The sequence below is a fragment of the Bos taurus genome, chromosome 11 (genome assembly GCF_002263795.3).
Source record: "Bos taurus isolate L1 Dominette 01449 registration number 42190680 breed Hereford chromosome 11, ARS-UCD2.0, whole genome shotgun sequence".
Lineage (NCBI taxonomy): Eukaryota > Metazoa > Chordata > Mammalia > Artiodactyla > Bovidae > Bos > Bos taurus.
Window position 1 is genome coordinate 38207376 of NC_037338.1, and position 12522 is coordinate 38219897.

At 36.6% G+C, this 12522-nt stretch overlaps 1 protein-coding gene across 3 annotated transcripts in view; it reads left to right on the forward strand.

The window, feature by feature from the left end:
• Positions 1-4482: 4482 nt before the first annotated feature.
• Positions 4483-12522, forward strand: part of CFAP36 (cilia and flagella associated protein 36) — a 29838-nt gene continuing 21798 nt past the window's right edge. For 2 of the 3 annotated variants that reach the window (XM_005212606.4, XM_015473433.3), the window contains exons 1-3: positions 4483-4740; positions 7637-7701; positions 8304-8405. In XM_005212606.4, the coding sequence (XP_005212663.1) occupies positions 4626-4740; positions 7637-7701; positions 8304-8405 (282 nt within the window). In that variant the 5' untranslated portion in view covers positions 4483-4625. The remainder of the gene's footprint in view (positions 4741-7636; positions 7702-8303; positions 8406-12522) is intronic. The other variant, NM_001034453.2, reaches the window with a different exon arrangement.

Genomic DNA, 12522 nt, shown 5'->3' on the forward strand with positions numbered 1-12522 from the left:
GGGCCTCAGTCCATGTTTTGGCCTCTGCAAACTGTCTTTTTCATGTGTGCACAAAAAACTTTAACTAATTACTACTTTCCTGATTCACTGGTTTTATTTTGGGTATTTCTTAACCTTTGACAAAGCCACCCAGAGTGTGGTACTTTGCTACAGCTGTCCGAGCAAACTAATACACATCATCCGTAAGATGGGCGAATCTTAATACCATCTTCACTTAGCTCTTAAGGTTGTCCTGAGTCAAACAGACACAAATTCCTTTGTAGACTATGAGGTACTATACGAATGTAAGTGGTTGTTATTCACAGGGTCCCTGAGAAACCTGGAGGAATGGTGGCTCAGTGGTAAAGGACCTGCCTGCCAATGCAGGAGATACAGGTTCAATCCCTGGTCTGGGAAGATCCCACATGCCTCTGAGCAACTAAGCCCATGTGCCACAACTATTGAGCCTGTGCTCTAGGGCCCCGGGAACCGCAACCACTGAGCCCTCGTACTGCAGCTACTGAAGCCTGCTCGCCCTAGAGCCCATGCTGTGCAACAAAGGAAGCCACCAGTGAGAAGCCCAAGTACCACAACTAGAGAGTAGCCTCCGCTCTCCGCGACTTGAGAAAAAGCCTGCACAGCCACCAAGACCCAGCACAGCCAAAAACAAAATAAATAAAATAAAATTATATATATAGAAAAGCTGCTGATTCATGTTGATGTTTGACAGAACACAACAGAATTCTGTAAAGCAATTACCCTTCAATTAAAAATTTTTTTAAAAAGAGTCAGATACAACTTAGCAACTAAACAACAATCTTAAAAAAATTATCTTGTTAAGATTGAACTTTTGGGGGGAGTTTTGATCATTTTTTTTAATTTTTAAAGAAAATTAATAATGATAATCAATTAATTAGTGATAAAATGAGAACATAAATGCTGTGCTTTGGTTTATCTGCTCTTTTTTCTTTCATCAGAATTCCTATTTTCAAATTTTAAACTTTATTTTGTATTGAGTTATATAGCCAATTAACAATGTTATGGTAGTTTCAGGTCAACTCAAAGGGACTCAGCCATACATATACATGTATCTATTCTACCCCAAACTCCCCTCCCATCCAGGTTGCAACATAACATTGAACAGAGCTTCATGTACTATACAGCAGCTCCTTGTTGCTTATCTGTTTTAAATACAGCAGTGTACACATGTCCATCCCAAATCCCCTAACTATCCCTTCCCTTAGGCACTCCTAAGCTCCTTCTTGAAGTCTGTGAGTCTCTGTTTTTAAGTTCATTTGTACCATTTCTTTTTAGACTCCACTTGTAAGGGATGCCATATGATATTTCTCCTTCTCTGTAAGACTGAACTTTATAACCCTTTAGTAAGGTAGAGGTTCAGTTCCCACAAAGGGATGGAGAGAACCAAGAGATTTCAGTAAGACTGCAGTAAAGATCACAACTGACTCTTCAGTGGAGACAAAGAGAATGCATGTTGTTAAAGATGTAACTTACATATAACAATAATAGCGAACATATATTGAGCATTTACTAACTTACCAACACATGGTCCCAAGTGTTCTCTAATTAAACCTTTTATCAACTCCATGTAAAAGTACTGTAAATATATGTGTGTGTGTGTGTGTGTGTGTGTGTGTATACTTAGAAGGGTACGCTTATTACCTGTTTTGGTCTTTTCCCTTACAAAACACAACTTCAATATGAAAATTTGTTCATATGTAGCAGACAAAATTGCCAAAATAAGAAGCTGTGATTTTTATCAAGAGACACTATGCTGTGCAGAACTGCAAACCATGAAAAACACTACTTGGCTGGACAAAGTGATATATGGTAAAATGCACGACACACACCACCTTTCCTTTACATTCTTACTTCAGGGCATCTACCTGCATTGCCCTAAGAGTATGAGCACTGTTCTTTTGAGTCTGTGTTTATTTCATGATAAGCATATTGAATATATTACATTAAATCTGTATAAGCATCCTGCTTGTAAAAGTCCCAAGGCCTAAATAAAAAGAAAATCCTTACATTTTGAGGAGAAAATTGCATTAATACAATGTTTTGAAATAAATGATAAAGCTTGCAGGCCTGAGGGAATTCACATTGGCCACATTCAAGAAAGACACTAAGAAACTTCCCTGGTGGCTCGGTGGCTAAGAATCCACTCTCCAGTGCAGGGGACTGGGGTTCTGCCCCTGACCAGAGAACTAAGATCCCACATGGGTTGGGGCAGCTAAGCCTGCCTGCCACAACTAGAGAAAAGCCAGCCAGCCAGGACAGAGGATCCTGCGTGTCCCAACTGGGACCTGACACAGCCAAATAAAACAAATGAATAAATATTAAAAAAAAAAATAAGAATGATGCTGAGAAAATAAGTGAAAGGAGAGTTTGTACATTCCAGTTATTATCTGCTTTGAGTGGAAATTGAAAGCACTTGAGACTAAAGACCCTAATGCCAGGTAATGCTGAGTGTAGTTGGACAGAATTTTGTGGCCTTCAGGCTCATTAATCTTACAAGTAACTTCTTCATGAAAGGAGGAAATTGGCAAAATAGAAGTAGACTTTCTCTTTTAAGCTGCTTTAGAAGACAGAAAAGGAGAGCAATAAACCATAGTAATCCACTGCTGGTGTCACAATATATTGGCTCCCCCAAATGACGTCCTTCTTTCCTTTTACCTCTTCTCAGTATTAAAAAATCACCACAATTTACCACACCCATTTCTAGTAAGTGATATTTAGAATATGGCTATCCATTAAGGAAAATAACTATTAATAACCTACTGGTTACCATTTAAAGTCTACATAAAAAATATAAAACTTCTATATGGCAGAAGACACAGTGAGCTAAAAGACAAATGACAAATGTGTCACTGCAACATGTAGAGTTAAAATTCTTGTAATAATGTATAAAAAGCTCTTTCAAATCAATAAGAAAAATAAATCCCAATAAGAAATGGTCAAAAGATATGAAAAATAACACAGGAAGAAATCAAAGACTAATCAATATGAAATAAAGCTCACATTCAAATTTAAAAATTCAAGTTAAAATTATGTATCATCTTTAACCTAGTAGATTGGTAAAGGTATTTTTCAAAAAGGCTTTTAAAAATAGGTTCAGAAATCTTTTCTTTGGGAATTTATCCAAAGTAAATAATGAGACTAGAGTTGTACAGAATTGTTATTTAAGAAACTGATGAAATTTAACCTAGCAATTGAGGATTGGTCACATAAATCAAGGAATATATACTCTCTCACTTAGCAATTCTGCTAGACTGTATTCCTTGGAATAGTCAATAAAACCAACAGTTCTTAGAGACACAAAGATGTTCATTTCAGCTGTTTATAGAAGGGAAAAATGGCATGGTACATACATCCACACCATGGAGGGAAAGAAAAACGGCACACTAATCACATCTATGCATCCAAGTACGGTACTGTGTGGGTATTTGTTATTGTTTAATCTAAGTTGTGTCTGACTCTTATGCAACCCTGTAGTCCTCCAGGCTCCTCTGTCTATGGGATTTCCCAGGTAAGAATACTGGAGTGGATTGCCATTTCCAGAGGATCTTCCCTTCCCAGGGATTGAATCCACGTCTCCTGCATTGGCAGGTGGATTCTTAACCACTGAGCCATACATGAAATATGAATTTAAAAACGCTAGTTTATAGAATATCATGTAGCTGTAAAGAAACAACAATTTAATGTTTACATGGACAGATGACTATACTAATTGAACAAAGTTTCCTAACTGTACATATGATCCCATGTATGTAAATACATACAAAGTTGTTTGAAAATATTTTGGGGTGCCTAGTACTTTGGCAGGGACCTTTGAAGACCCATTCCACAAAGGACTCCAAGCTAAAAGTAGTGTGTTATTTAACATTAAAGGTTGATTACTTAGACATTTATTTAAAGGAATACTGACTTTGATTTTACTCCTGAAAAATTCTTAATTCTAGTTATTTCTATCTACGCCATAAAGACTCGCTGGCAGCTACGGGATGCAAACTGACGCTGGGACAATCAGCAAATCTTACAGAGCTACTTTCCTCGGGTTTGTATTTTCAAACAAACAACCTTTCAATTACAAACGTTTCTGGCTCAGCGGGTCGGGAAATGGTCGGGAGTGAACGGTGGGGATACAACCGTGAACTGAAGCCTTTAAAACCTTTTCAGTCAGAGACCAGGTGAGACTGGCCTTCGTGGCGCCATTTCTAACCCTTGGTCCCACGCACTTCTTCTGTGGAAACGTTGAGATTCCTTCCAGGATTTCCAGCCAATGGCTACAAGTCAGCTCTACCAGCAGCTCCGGGCCAATGGGCAGAAGGCTATCTTTCGACTGGCTTCTACTCCTTCCCAGCCAATCGGAAACATTCTTCAAATGCCTCTTTCTAAGCTGCGCAGGCTCCGAGGAAGCTGGCTTCACTTCCGGGCGGCTGCCGGAGGCGGCTCCGCTTGTTGCCATAGCGACCGTTTTACGTTAAGTGGTTTGTAGCTTTCAGCCTGGTGACTGCGGAGACTGCTGGGGCACATCGTTCCCCTGTCCTCTCGGTTCCCTGCGGCCGAAAGGCCTGCTAGGATTCGGGGATCTGGCCTAGGCTTCCGCGGCGCCCCGCGGGGGCGGAATGGCCGCGGAAGAAGAGGACGAGGTGGAATGGGTGGTGGAGAGCATCGCGGGGTTCCTGCGGGGCCCGGACTGGTCCATCCCCATCTTGGACTTCGTGGAGCAGAAATGTGAAGGTAAAATACGAATCTCGAATCGTCAGTCCTTGTTCACGTCTCTCACACCAACAACCTCTCCACACACCGCCTCTCATCTCCTCGATCTCCCCTCCTGTCGACCAGGTTTAGAGCTGGATTTTTAGGATGTGTTGCTGTCACCGCGCCTGTCTTTTCCACGGTAATGAAAAGGGGGACGACATACCTCTCCCCCCTCGGCCCAAGCACGCATTCGAAAAACATTAGACTTTAATCCTGTGTTGGGTCTACTCCATCTTGCACCTTTCTGCCTTGGGCAGGTGACTGTGGGTTTCTTCCTTCATCAGCTTCCCCAGTGACTTGGGAGGAGAGATGTCAGTTCGCTTCTGAGTTCCTTCTGATTCCAACTGTTGGCCAAAAAGTGGGTGGGAGAGGGGTATGTGATTATTCTGGTAGGCCCAGAGCCGGTAATCTCGGTGGCCTGTATTCCCTTTTTTGAGCTCTCTCTCTCGGTTATACCAAACATGGAGGGTATCTTCCAATAAATGAAGTATGTAGACGTGGCATAACGTTCCCTGTAAGGAAAGAGTACCTCTAGGTTCTGATCAGTTCACGCTTTGGAGCTCTGCATTCAGTTCTTAGAGATAATTTGGAGCCCATTAATGGAAAAGGAAGCAGAAGCGATGTCATAAGAGTAATTTCAGGCTGTTGTGGTTGTTTAGCTGGCCAAGACCTTAAGGGTAGTAATATCCATTAATCGTTCGAACGTCTGTCGTATGTTGGAGGGATTAGACTTATTTTTTTTTTAAGGTTCAATGGGCTAGAGCTAGCGTCCGTGGGCACAAGCTAGAGGTAGACAAATTTCTGTGAAGGAAGTGCTTCATAACAGGTAGTATCCTGGATACATTCGCCTGTCTCAGAAGATAATGAGTTCTCCAGGCCTTAGCAGTGTTTGAATGAATCTGATAGCACCTTAATGGAGTTGCTACAGAGAGGAATTCAACTGTCAAATGGTTGGTTATCATGAATGATCTGTTAAGAATCCTTTCAACCCTAAATTTCCATGAATCTGGTAAAGATGAAATTTACTTTGACCACTGAGTCTTTTCATTACATTCTCATTGCCATGAGCAACATTCAAATAGTATTTACTAGGTATTGTTCTTGCAGGTAATTTTTAAAAGAAGTTCAAAATAACTTTTATTTCTGCTCTATTAAAGAATTTAAAACGCTATTCTGAGACTGAGGAAGCATGTGGTGTTCTGATCTCCTTTAGGAGAAAAAAGAAATTATGTCACCTTTTGATTCCACTTATCCCACTGAACCTAAATGCTGAAATAGCAAAAAAAAAAAAAAAAAAAAATTCTATCCCCCAACTTTAAAAGTGGCTGCATCTCAGTTATAACACACCTGATTGTGTAATTTTAAAGGGAAATAGTAATCTTCAGACTTGTAAACATGTAATGTAGTAATTTGGTTTCAAAATTATCTGAAAACAGGTTTATTAGCTGCTATATTGCATAGTATGCCCAGTGCTATGTAGAATAGATGCCAAGAGAAATGGAAGTAACATTTCAGTGGCACTTGAAATAATAGTGTTTATATTTCACTGACTTTGGTTTGTCAATGTGGTATTCTTCACCTTAGGTAATTTAAAAATTAGTTTTGTATAACTTTGTAAATATCAGCATTTATTTCAACATTTATTGAGAGTCTTTGAGCCAGAAATTGAGGTTAGAAAAGTTAATAAAACAAATCTTTGTCCTTGAGAAGTTTATAATTTGGTAGGGAAGGCAATGGAATTTAAGTGTAAAGTGACCAGATGTTATTATAAAGGTGGACATATGGTGCTGTGTATTCAAATAGTTCTGAGGAAAGAATCTAAATAGCCAAGGGAGTTGGGAGTGAGTAGAAGATCATGGTGGAGAAGGCAATGGCACCCCACTCTAGCGTTCTTGCCTGGAGAATCCCAGGGACGGGGGAGCCTGGTGGGCTGCTGTCTATGGGGTCGCACAGTCGGATACGACTGAAGTGACTTAGCAGCAGCAGCAGATCATGGTGAATGTGCCTCTTGCAGTCTTTTGAAGAATGGTTGGGAGAAGAGGTATTGGGTAAAGGCAAAGAGATCCAAGAAGGGCTTGAGCAAAGACCTGGGGCTTTGAAGCACCTTCTATGTTTTTACATTTGTCCACATTCCAAGTAATTGTGTCCTGTTACGAGGGCAAAATTTGGGTTTTGGAGTGGTGGGAGATGAGACTTGGGATCCAGTCTTGAAGAGTTTTGTCTGGGATTCTAAGCATTTTATACTTATTCTCTAGGCAAAGAACTGAAGCGTTTTAAATAGAAAATTACTGATGTTAGTTTTGTATTTTATAAAGAATGGGGGAATTTTTTTTAAAGGTGGCTTATGGTTTACAGTTCATGAATTTGTCTTTTCCTTGATCACATTGTAGCTTTTTGAAGGAATATATATCTTTCTAATATACATTTTCACACATATGATCATTGAGTAAACATTTGTTTTTATTCATTTTTGTTTCATTATTGATCTATATGTAATAAAGAAAGAGTCAGTTTCAGTAAAATTTGGATCAGCAAAATTCCAATATGGTAAAATAATCTGGAACCTGTTGTGAAAGGAATTATTTAGAAACTTACCAATAATGTTCCATTTAAAGTTTGTAAAGAAATTGTTGCCTTGTATTATTGATTGAAAAGTGGCAAATTATTGTTCCTCTCCCATATGAAGTAGCTCTTAGGTACGGAAAAAAACTTGTTTACAATTAATTATTATTATTTTTTTAATCCCAAGAATTTTAAAGTGGAAGAGCCAGTTTACAAGAATGAGTGTTCTATTTGTAAGTTCTATTTGTGGAGCTGACTTTCATATTTAATGAAATTTTTTTTACACTATGCAATATTTTTCTTTTAAATTTAGTTTTTGATGATGAAGAAGAGAGCAAATTGACTTATACAGAGATTCATCAGGAATATAAAGAACTAGTGAGTATTTTTAAACTGATTTTAAATATAATTTGAATAATATTAATTCAGTCTGTTCTGAATTTTAAAAATAGACTTGGCCATTTAAATTCCTTAAAAAATTTCAGTCTACCTTAGTAGTGCTCTCAGTTGCATCAGACCCCAGGGGTTCTCTGTGCATTTCCTCCATAAGACTCTAGAATGTAAGGAATAGATTTAGGACAACTATTTTAAGGGATCTTGCATCTGATCTTTAAATTTTATTCCTGTTCTTCTGCTGGTATATCCAGGGGAGTGTTCATTATTAATTTAGCCATGTTGTCTTGAGATTTTAAGAAATGCCTCTGGGTAGCACAAGGATTATACCACATCAAACTTCATAATCCTGACTTCAGTTATTTCTGGTAGAGGAAATAAAATTTCATTTGATTCTCTGCGAAGATTTTCACTTTTAGTTGTTTGGGGTTTTTTTTGGTGAAAAAGATTGTCACTGCCATATAATATAATTTTATGTAGATTAATCATTGCAAGCAAGCATTTGATTATACTTTTCTAAACTCAATATAAAAACTCATTTGGAATCTTTCAATGTAAATTGTAAAAGTTAAACTTTTTTTTTTTAGGTTGAAAAGCTGTTAGAAACTTACCTTAAAGAAATTGGAATTAATGAAGATCAGTTTCAAGAAGCATGTACTTCTCCTCTTGCAAAGACCCGTACATCACAGGTTTTTGTGTTTTTTCTGCTAATATATAATTTTAACAAAAATGCCCAGGATTCCACTTAGATTTGCTATGTTTGATTGTCAAAATATAATATTCTAGAGACTGTAAGAGTGAAAAGCCAATTTAACACATATGGATTCTTTCTTTATAAATACCTTGTGAAAAGATAATTTGAAGCATTAATAAACTGATGCTATTAAAAAAGAACTTCCTGTCAGAACTATAATAGATCACAGGCTTTATGCAAAAAAATTTATTTATATAGGTCTCTAATGGTTTTGCAGTTGCCCCTTTTTTAATCTTAGTAGATACACAGTACATGGTTCCTGGGGTTTTCTTCTGTTGGAACTAATTTTATTGTCGCATTTGTTCTGCAGTGCTGAATTGAAGTAGGTTTTAGGTGTGTTTGTAACTAATATTTACTGGGAGTTCATGGTAGCTGCTGTTTTAAGCACTTGACATATATTATTTCATTGAATCTTCCTAACAGTCCTTAAGAAATTGGTGCTATTTATTTTACTTTGTTAGAATTGAGAAAACTATTGCACATATATATTAAGGAACTGGTACACAGTCTACAACTAAAGTAACAAAGCCAGAATATCAGTTCAGGCTCCGAGATTGAGTATAGAGATATGTTATTACTACCCAAATAGCCTTCTCAAAGAGTTACTTTAGCTTTTCATCTTCTACCAAATTAACTATAATTCCTTAGTAAGATGATAGGATTATATAGGATGTGATCTCAAATTATCATTTTCAACCTCCTGCTGTCATTCTGTAGTGCATTACATACTATAGTAATTCTGGCTGCTTGTTTTTGTAAGCATTGGTGCACCTGGCTTTGCTCATGGTGTCCCTTAACCGGGAATCCTCAGCCCCCATCTTCTCACCACTCCATCCTTTCCTTACCCAGAGAAACCCATCTCTCATCATGGCCTGCTGCAGTGCAACTTTCCTAATATCTCTAGTCAGACCAGTACTCATTCTACCCCGCTGAGCACTTTTACATTTTCAATTCAGTTTAATTGTCTTGAATTAAAGTTTTTTACAAGTCTATTTACCTTGAGGAATTTATTGAAAATTATTAATTAGTATTTAGATTTCTTTCAAGGTATTGGTATTTGTTTTATTTTTCTTGTATTTCCAGAATATTTTCTTCTTTGGTTAATATTGTCAACCTCTTAATTAAGCTATTATGAATGAATCTGAAATACTTTGTGAAAAAAGATGTTCATAGTAATAGTAGTCACATCCATCTTTTGTTTTCATCATCAGAATAACTTGTGAATGAAGACATTCAGAATTTTAAAATACTGTTTCAGATCAAAAGTAACATATTTTTCTGCTTTGTTCTGTTACATAACACCTTTTGATTTGGAGTTGGTTCGTAGTACAGTCTTGTTATGTACAAGCATGGAAACCTTCTGACACAGACAGACTTGGATTTGAGCTTAGATCTTTTGATTACTTTCATTTATCATGGACAAAGTTGTTTGACAGTATTCCTGTCTTGTCTATTCTGATTCTCAGTTTGAACATCTGTAAAACAGGGATAGTATCTACTTTGAAAGGTTTTTGTGAAATTTGAGCAAAAATGTTCATAAAACATTTAGCACAATACCTGACACATATAAAGTGGTCTATAAATGGAAGCATCTTGTAATTAATGGTAGCTATTTTGGTGGTTGATTAGCAGGGTGCTAATTAGGCCAGGGTCATGTATTCAATCCCCACGTGGACTAGTTAGCTTTATTCTCTTCTGGAGCAAACTTAGCCCCAGATACTAGGGGCAGTATGACTGAATGAGCACAAGCCCATCTCCAATAACCAGAAAAACAGCCCAAAGCCTGCTAGTTACTGATTTACAGCAATAATCTAATCTTTGTAAATAAAGATCAGAATGCTGATTCCATTATGCTAATTTAGAGTGCTTATAAGGAATTCAAGAAACCAGTTGTTTGCCCAGGGTTGTTTAGGAGGTACTTTTTCTGTTTTGGTCTGTTTGGTTTGATTTTTATTTTTATAAACAGTTGCTCGCTCCCCTCTCATTGAACTGTACTGCTAAAGATGACTTGCAAAATTCTTTTCGCCTGGTTTGGTCACCATTAGTCCTAGACCACTGGTCCTGGCATTCTTGTATATTAAAATCAGCAGGCGTTGTAAGGCGTGCATCAGATGAAGATGTCTGGTTTAAAAAAACAATCTTTTTTTTTTTCTTTCCTTCCTTCCTTTCTCTTCCTCTCCTCTTCTCTCCTCTCTTCTCCCCTCCTCTTTCCAGCCTTTCCATCCTTCCTCTCCCATCCTCTCAACTCTCCTCTCCTTCTCTTTCTTCTCCATACAGCTTGTGGGATTTTAGTTCTCCTACTAGGGATCAAACCTGGGCCTTCTCTGGTGGAAACACAGAGTCTTCACCATTGGCCTGCCAGGGAAGTCTCAACAACAAGACTTTTTAAGAGCATGTTTTCCTGTCATACGTGTGTAGCTTCTCAAAAAATGCTCATAAATTAAGATACTTTTCTAAAGAGTTCAGAAAAATATGATAATAGAATGCATATTGAGATATTATTTCAGTTGTGTTCAGTTGATTTTGTAATTTTATGGTGTTTTCAACTGAAATAGGCAAAAATGGCTTTTTTCATTGCTTGTAATTTTTTTTGGTGAGGATAGAGCTCATCACTGATTTCTATATATAGCAGGAGCCAGGGATGACTGTATGGCAAGAGACAAAGTATTTTTTGTTTTTGCTTTTCACTTGATTTACTTTGACTTTTGTAAATTAGAAATTAGTGCTTTCAGAAACATTTGTCTTCTAATGTTAATTTGGGAAAATTATTCTTTTTTTTCCCAATAACTTGTATCACTAAAGTGATTACATGTATGGTATAACTTTCATTTTCTAAAAACACACATTGGATAATTAATAATATTTTGTCTGATTGCTCATAAGATTTTAATAGTTTTTTTTTAGAGCAGTTTTATGTTTACAGAAAGTTGAGCAGTTAATGTAGTATCGTCTCTTTTTATTAAAGTCTTTCATTAGTGTAGTATATTTGTTGATGAGCCAGTATTGATATATGATTATTAAGTAAAGTCCATAGTTTATATAAAGGTTCACTCTTTGTGTTGTACAGTTGATTTTGACAAATACATAATGTCATATATCCATCATTACAGTATCACACAAAATAGTTTCGCTGCCTTAAAAATCTCATGTGTTCCACATATTCATCTTTTCCATCTTTGCACCAAACCTCTGGCAACTGCTGTTCATTTTATTGTCTGTATAGTTTGGCTTTTTCCAGGATATTATGTAATTGAAATCATAAAGTATATAGCTTTTTCAGACTGACTTCTTTCACTAAGGAATATGAATTTAAGTTTTTTCATTGTTTGATAGTTCTTTTCTTTTTATTGCTAAATAATATTCCATTTAATGGATGTACCACATTTTGAAGGTGGTATATAACCTTTGGAAGGATATTTTGGTGCATTCCAGTCTTTGGCAATTTTGAATAAAGTCACTATAGCTATTCATATTCAGGCTTTTTTGTGGATGTAAATTTTTCATCTCATTTGGGTAAATACCTAGGAGCAAGACTGCTAGATCATATGTTAAGATTCACTTTTAATTTTGTAAGAAACTGCCAGACTCTCTTCTAAAGTAGCTATATCATTTTACATTTTTACCAGCAATGAATGGAAGCTCCTGTTGCTCCATGTCTTCAGTAACACATGATATTGTCAGGTTTTTGGATTTTAGACATTCTAATAGATATGTAGTGATATCATTGTTTTCTTCTGCCCATTTTTAAATTGAGTTATTTATTTTCTAATTGTTGGGTTGTAAGAGTTTTTTGTATATTTTTGATACAAATCTTTATCAGGTGTGTTTTGCAAATATTTCACAAAATATTCTCCTGTGGCTTTTCTCTTCATTCTGTTAACAATGTCTTTCACAAATTAGAAGTCTTTTTATTTTAGTGAAGTCTGATGTATTGATTCTTTCATTGTTTATAGTTTTGATATTTTATCTTAAGAAGTCATTGCCAAAAGCCAAGGTTAGCTAGACTTTTTTCTATGCTATCTTTCAAAGTTTTGTTTTTATGTTTAAATCTA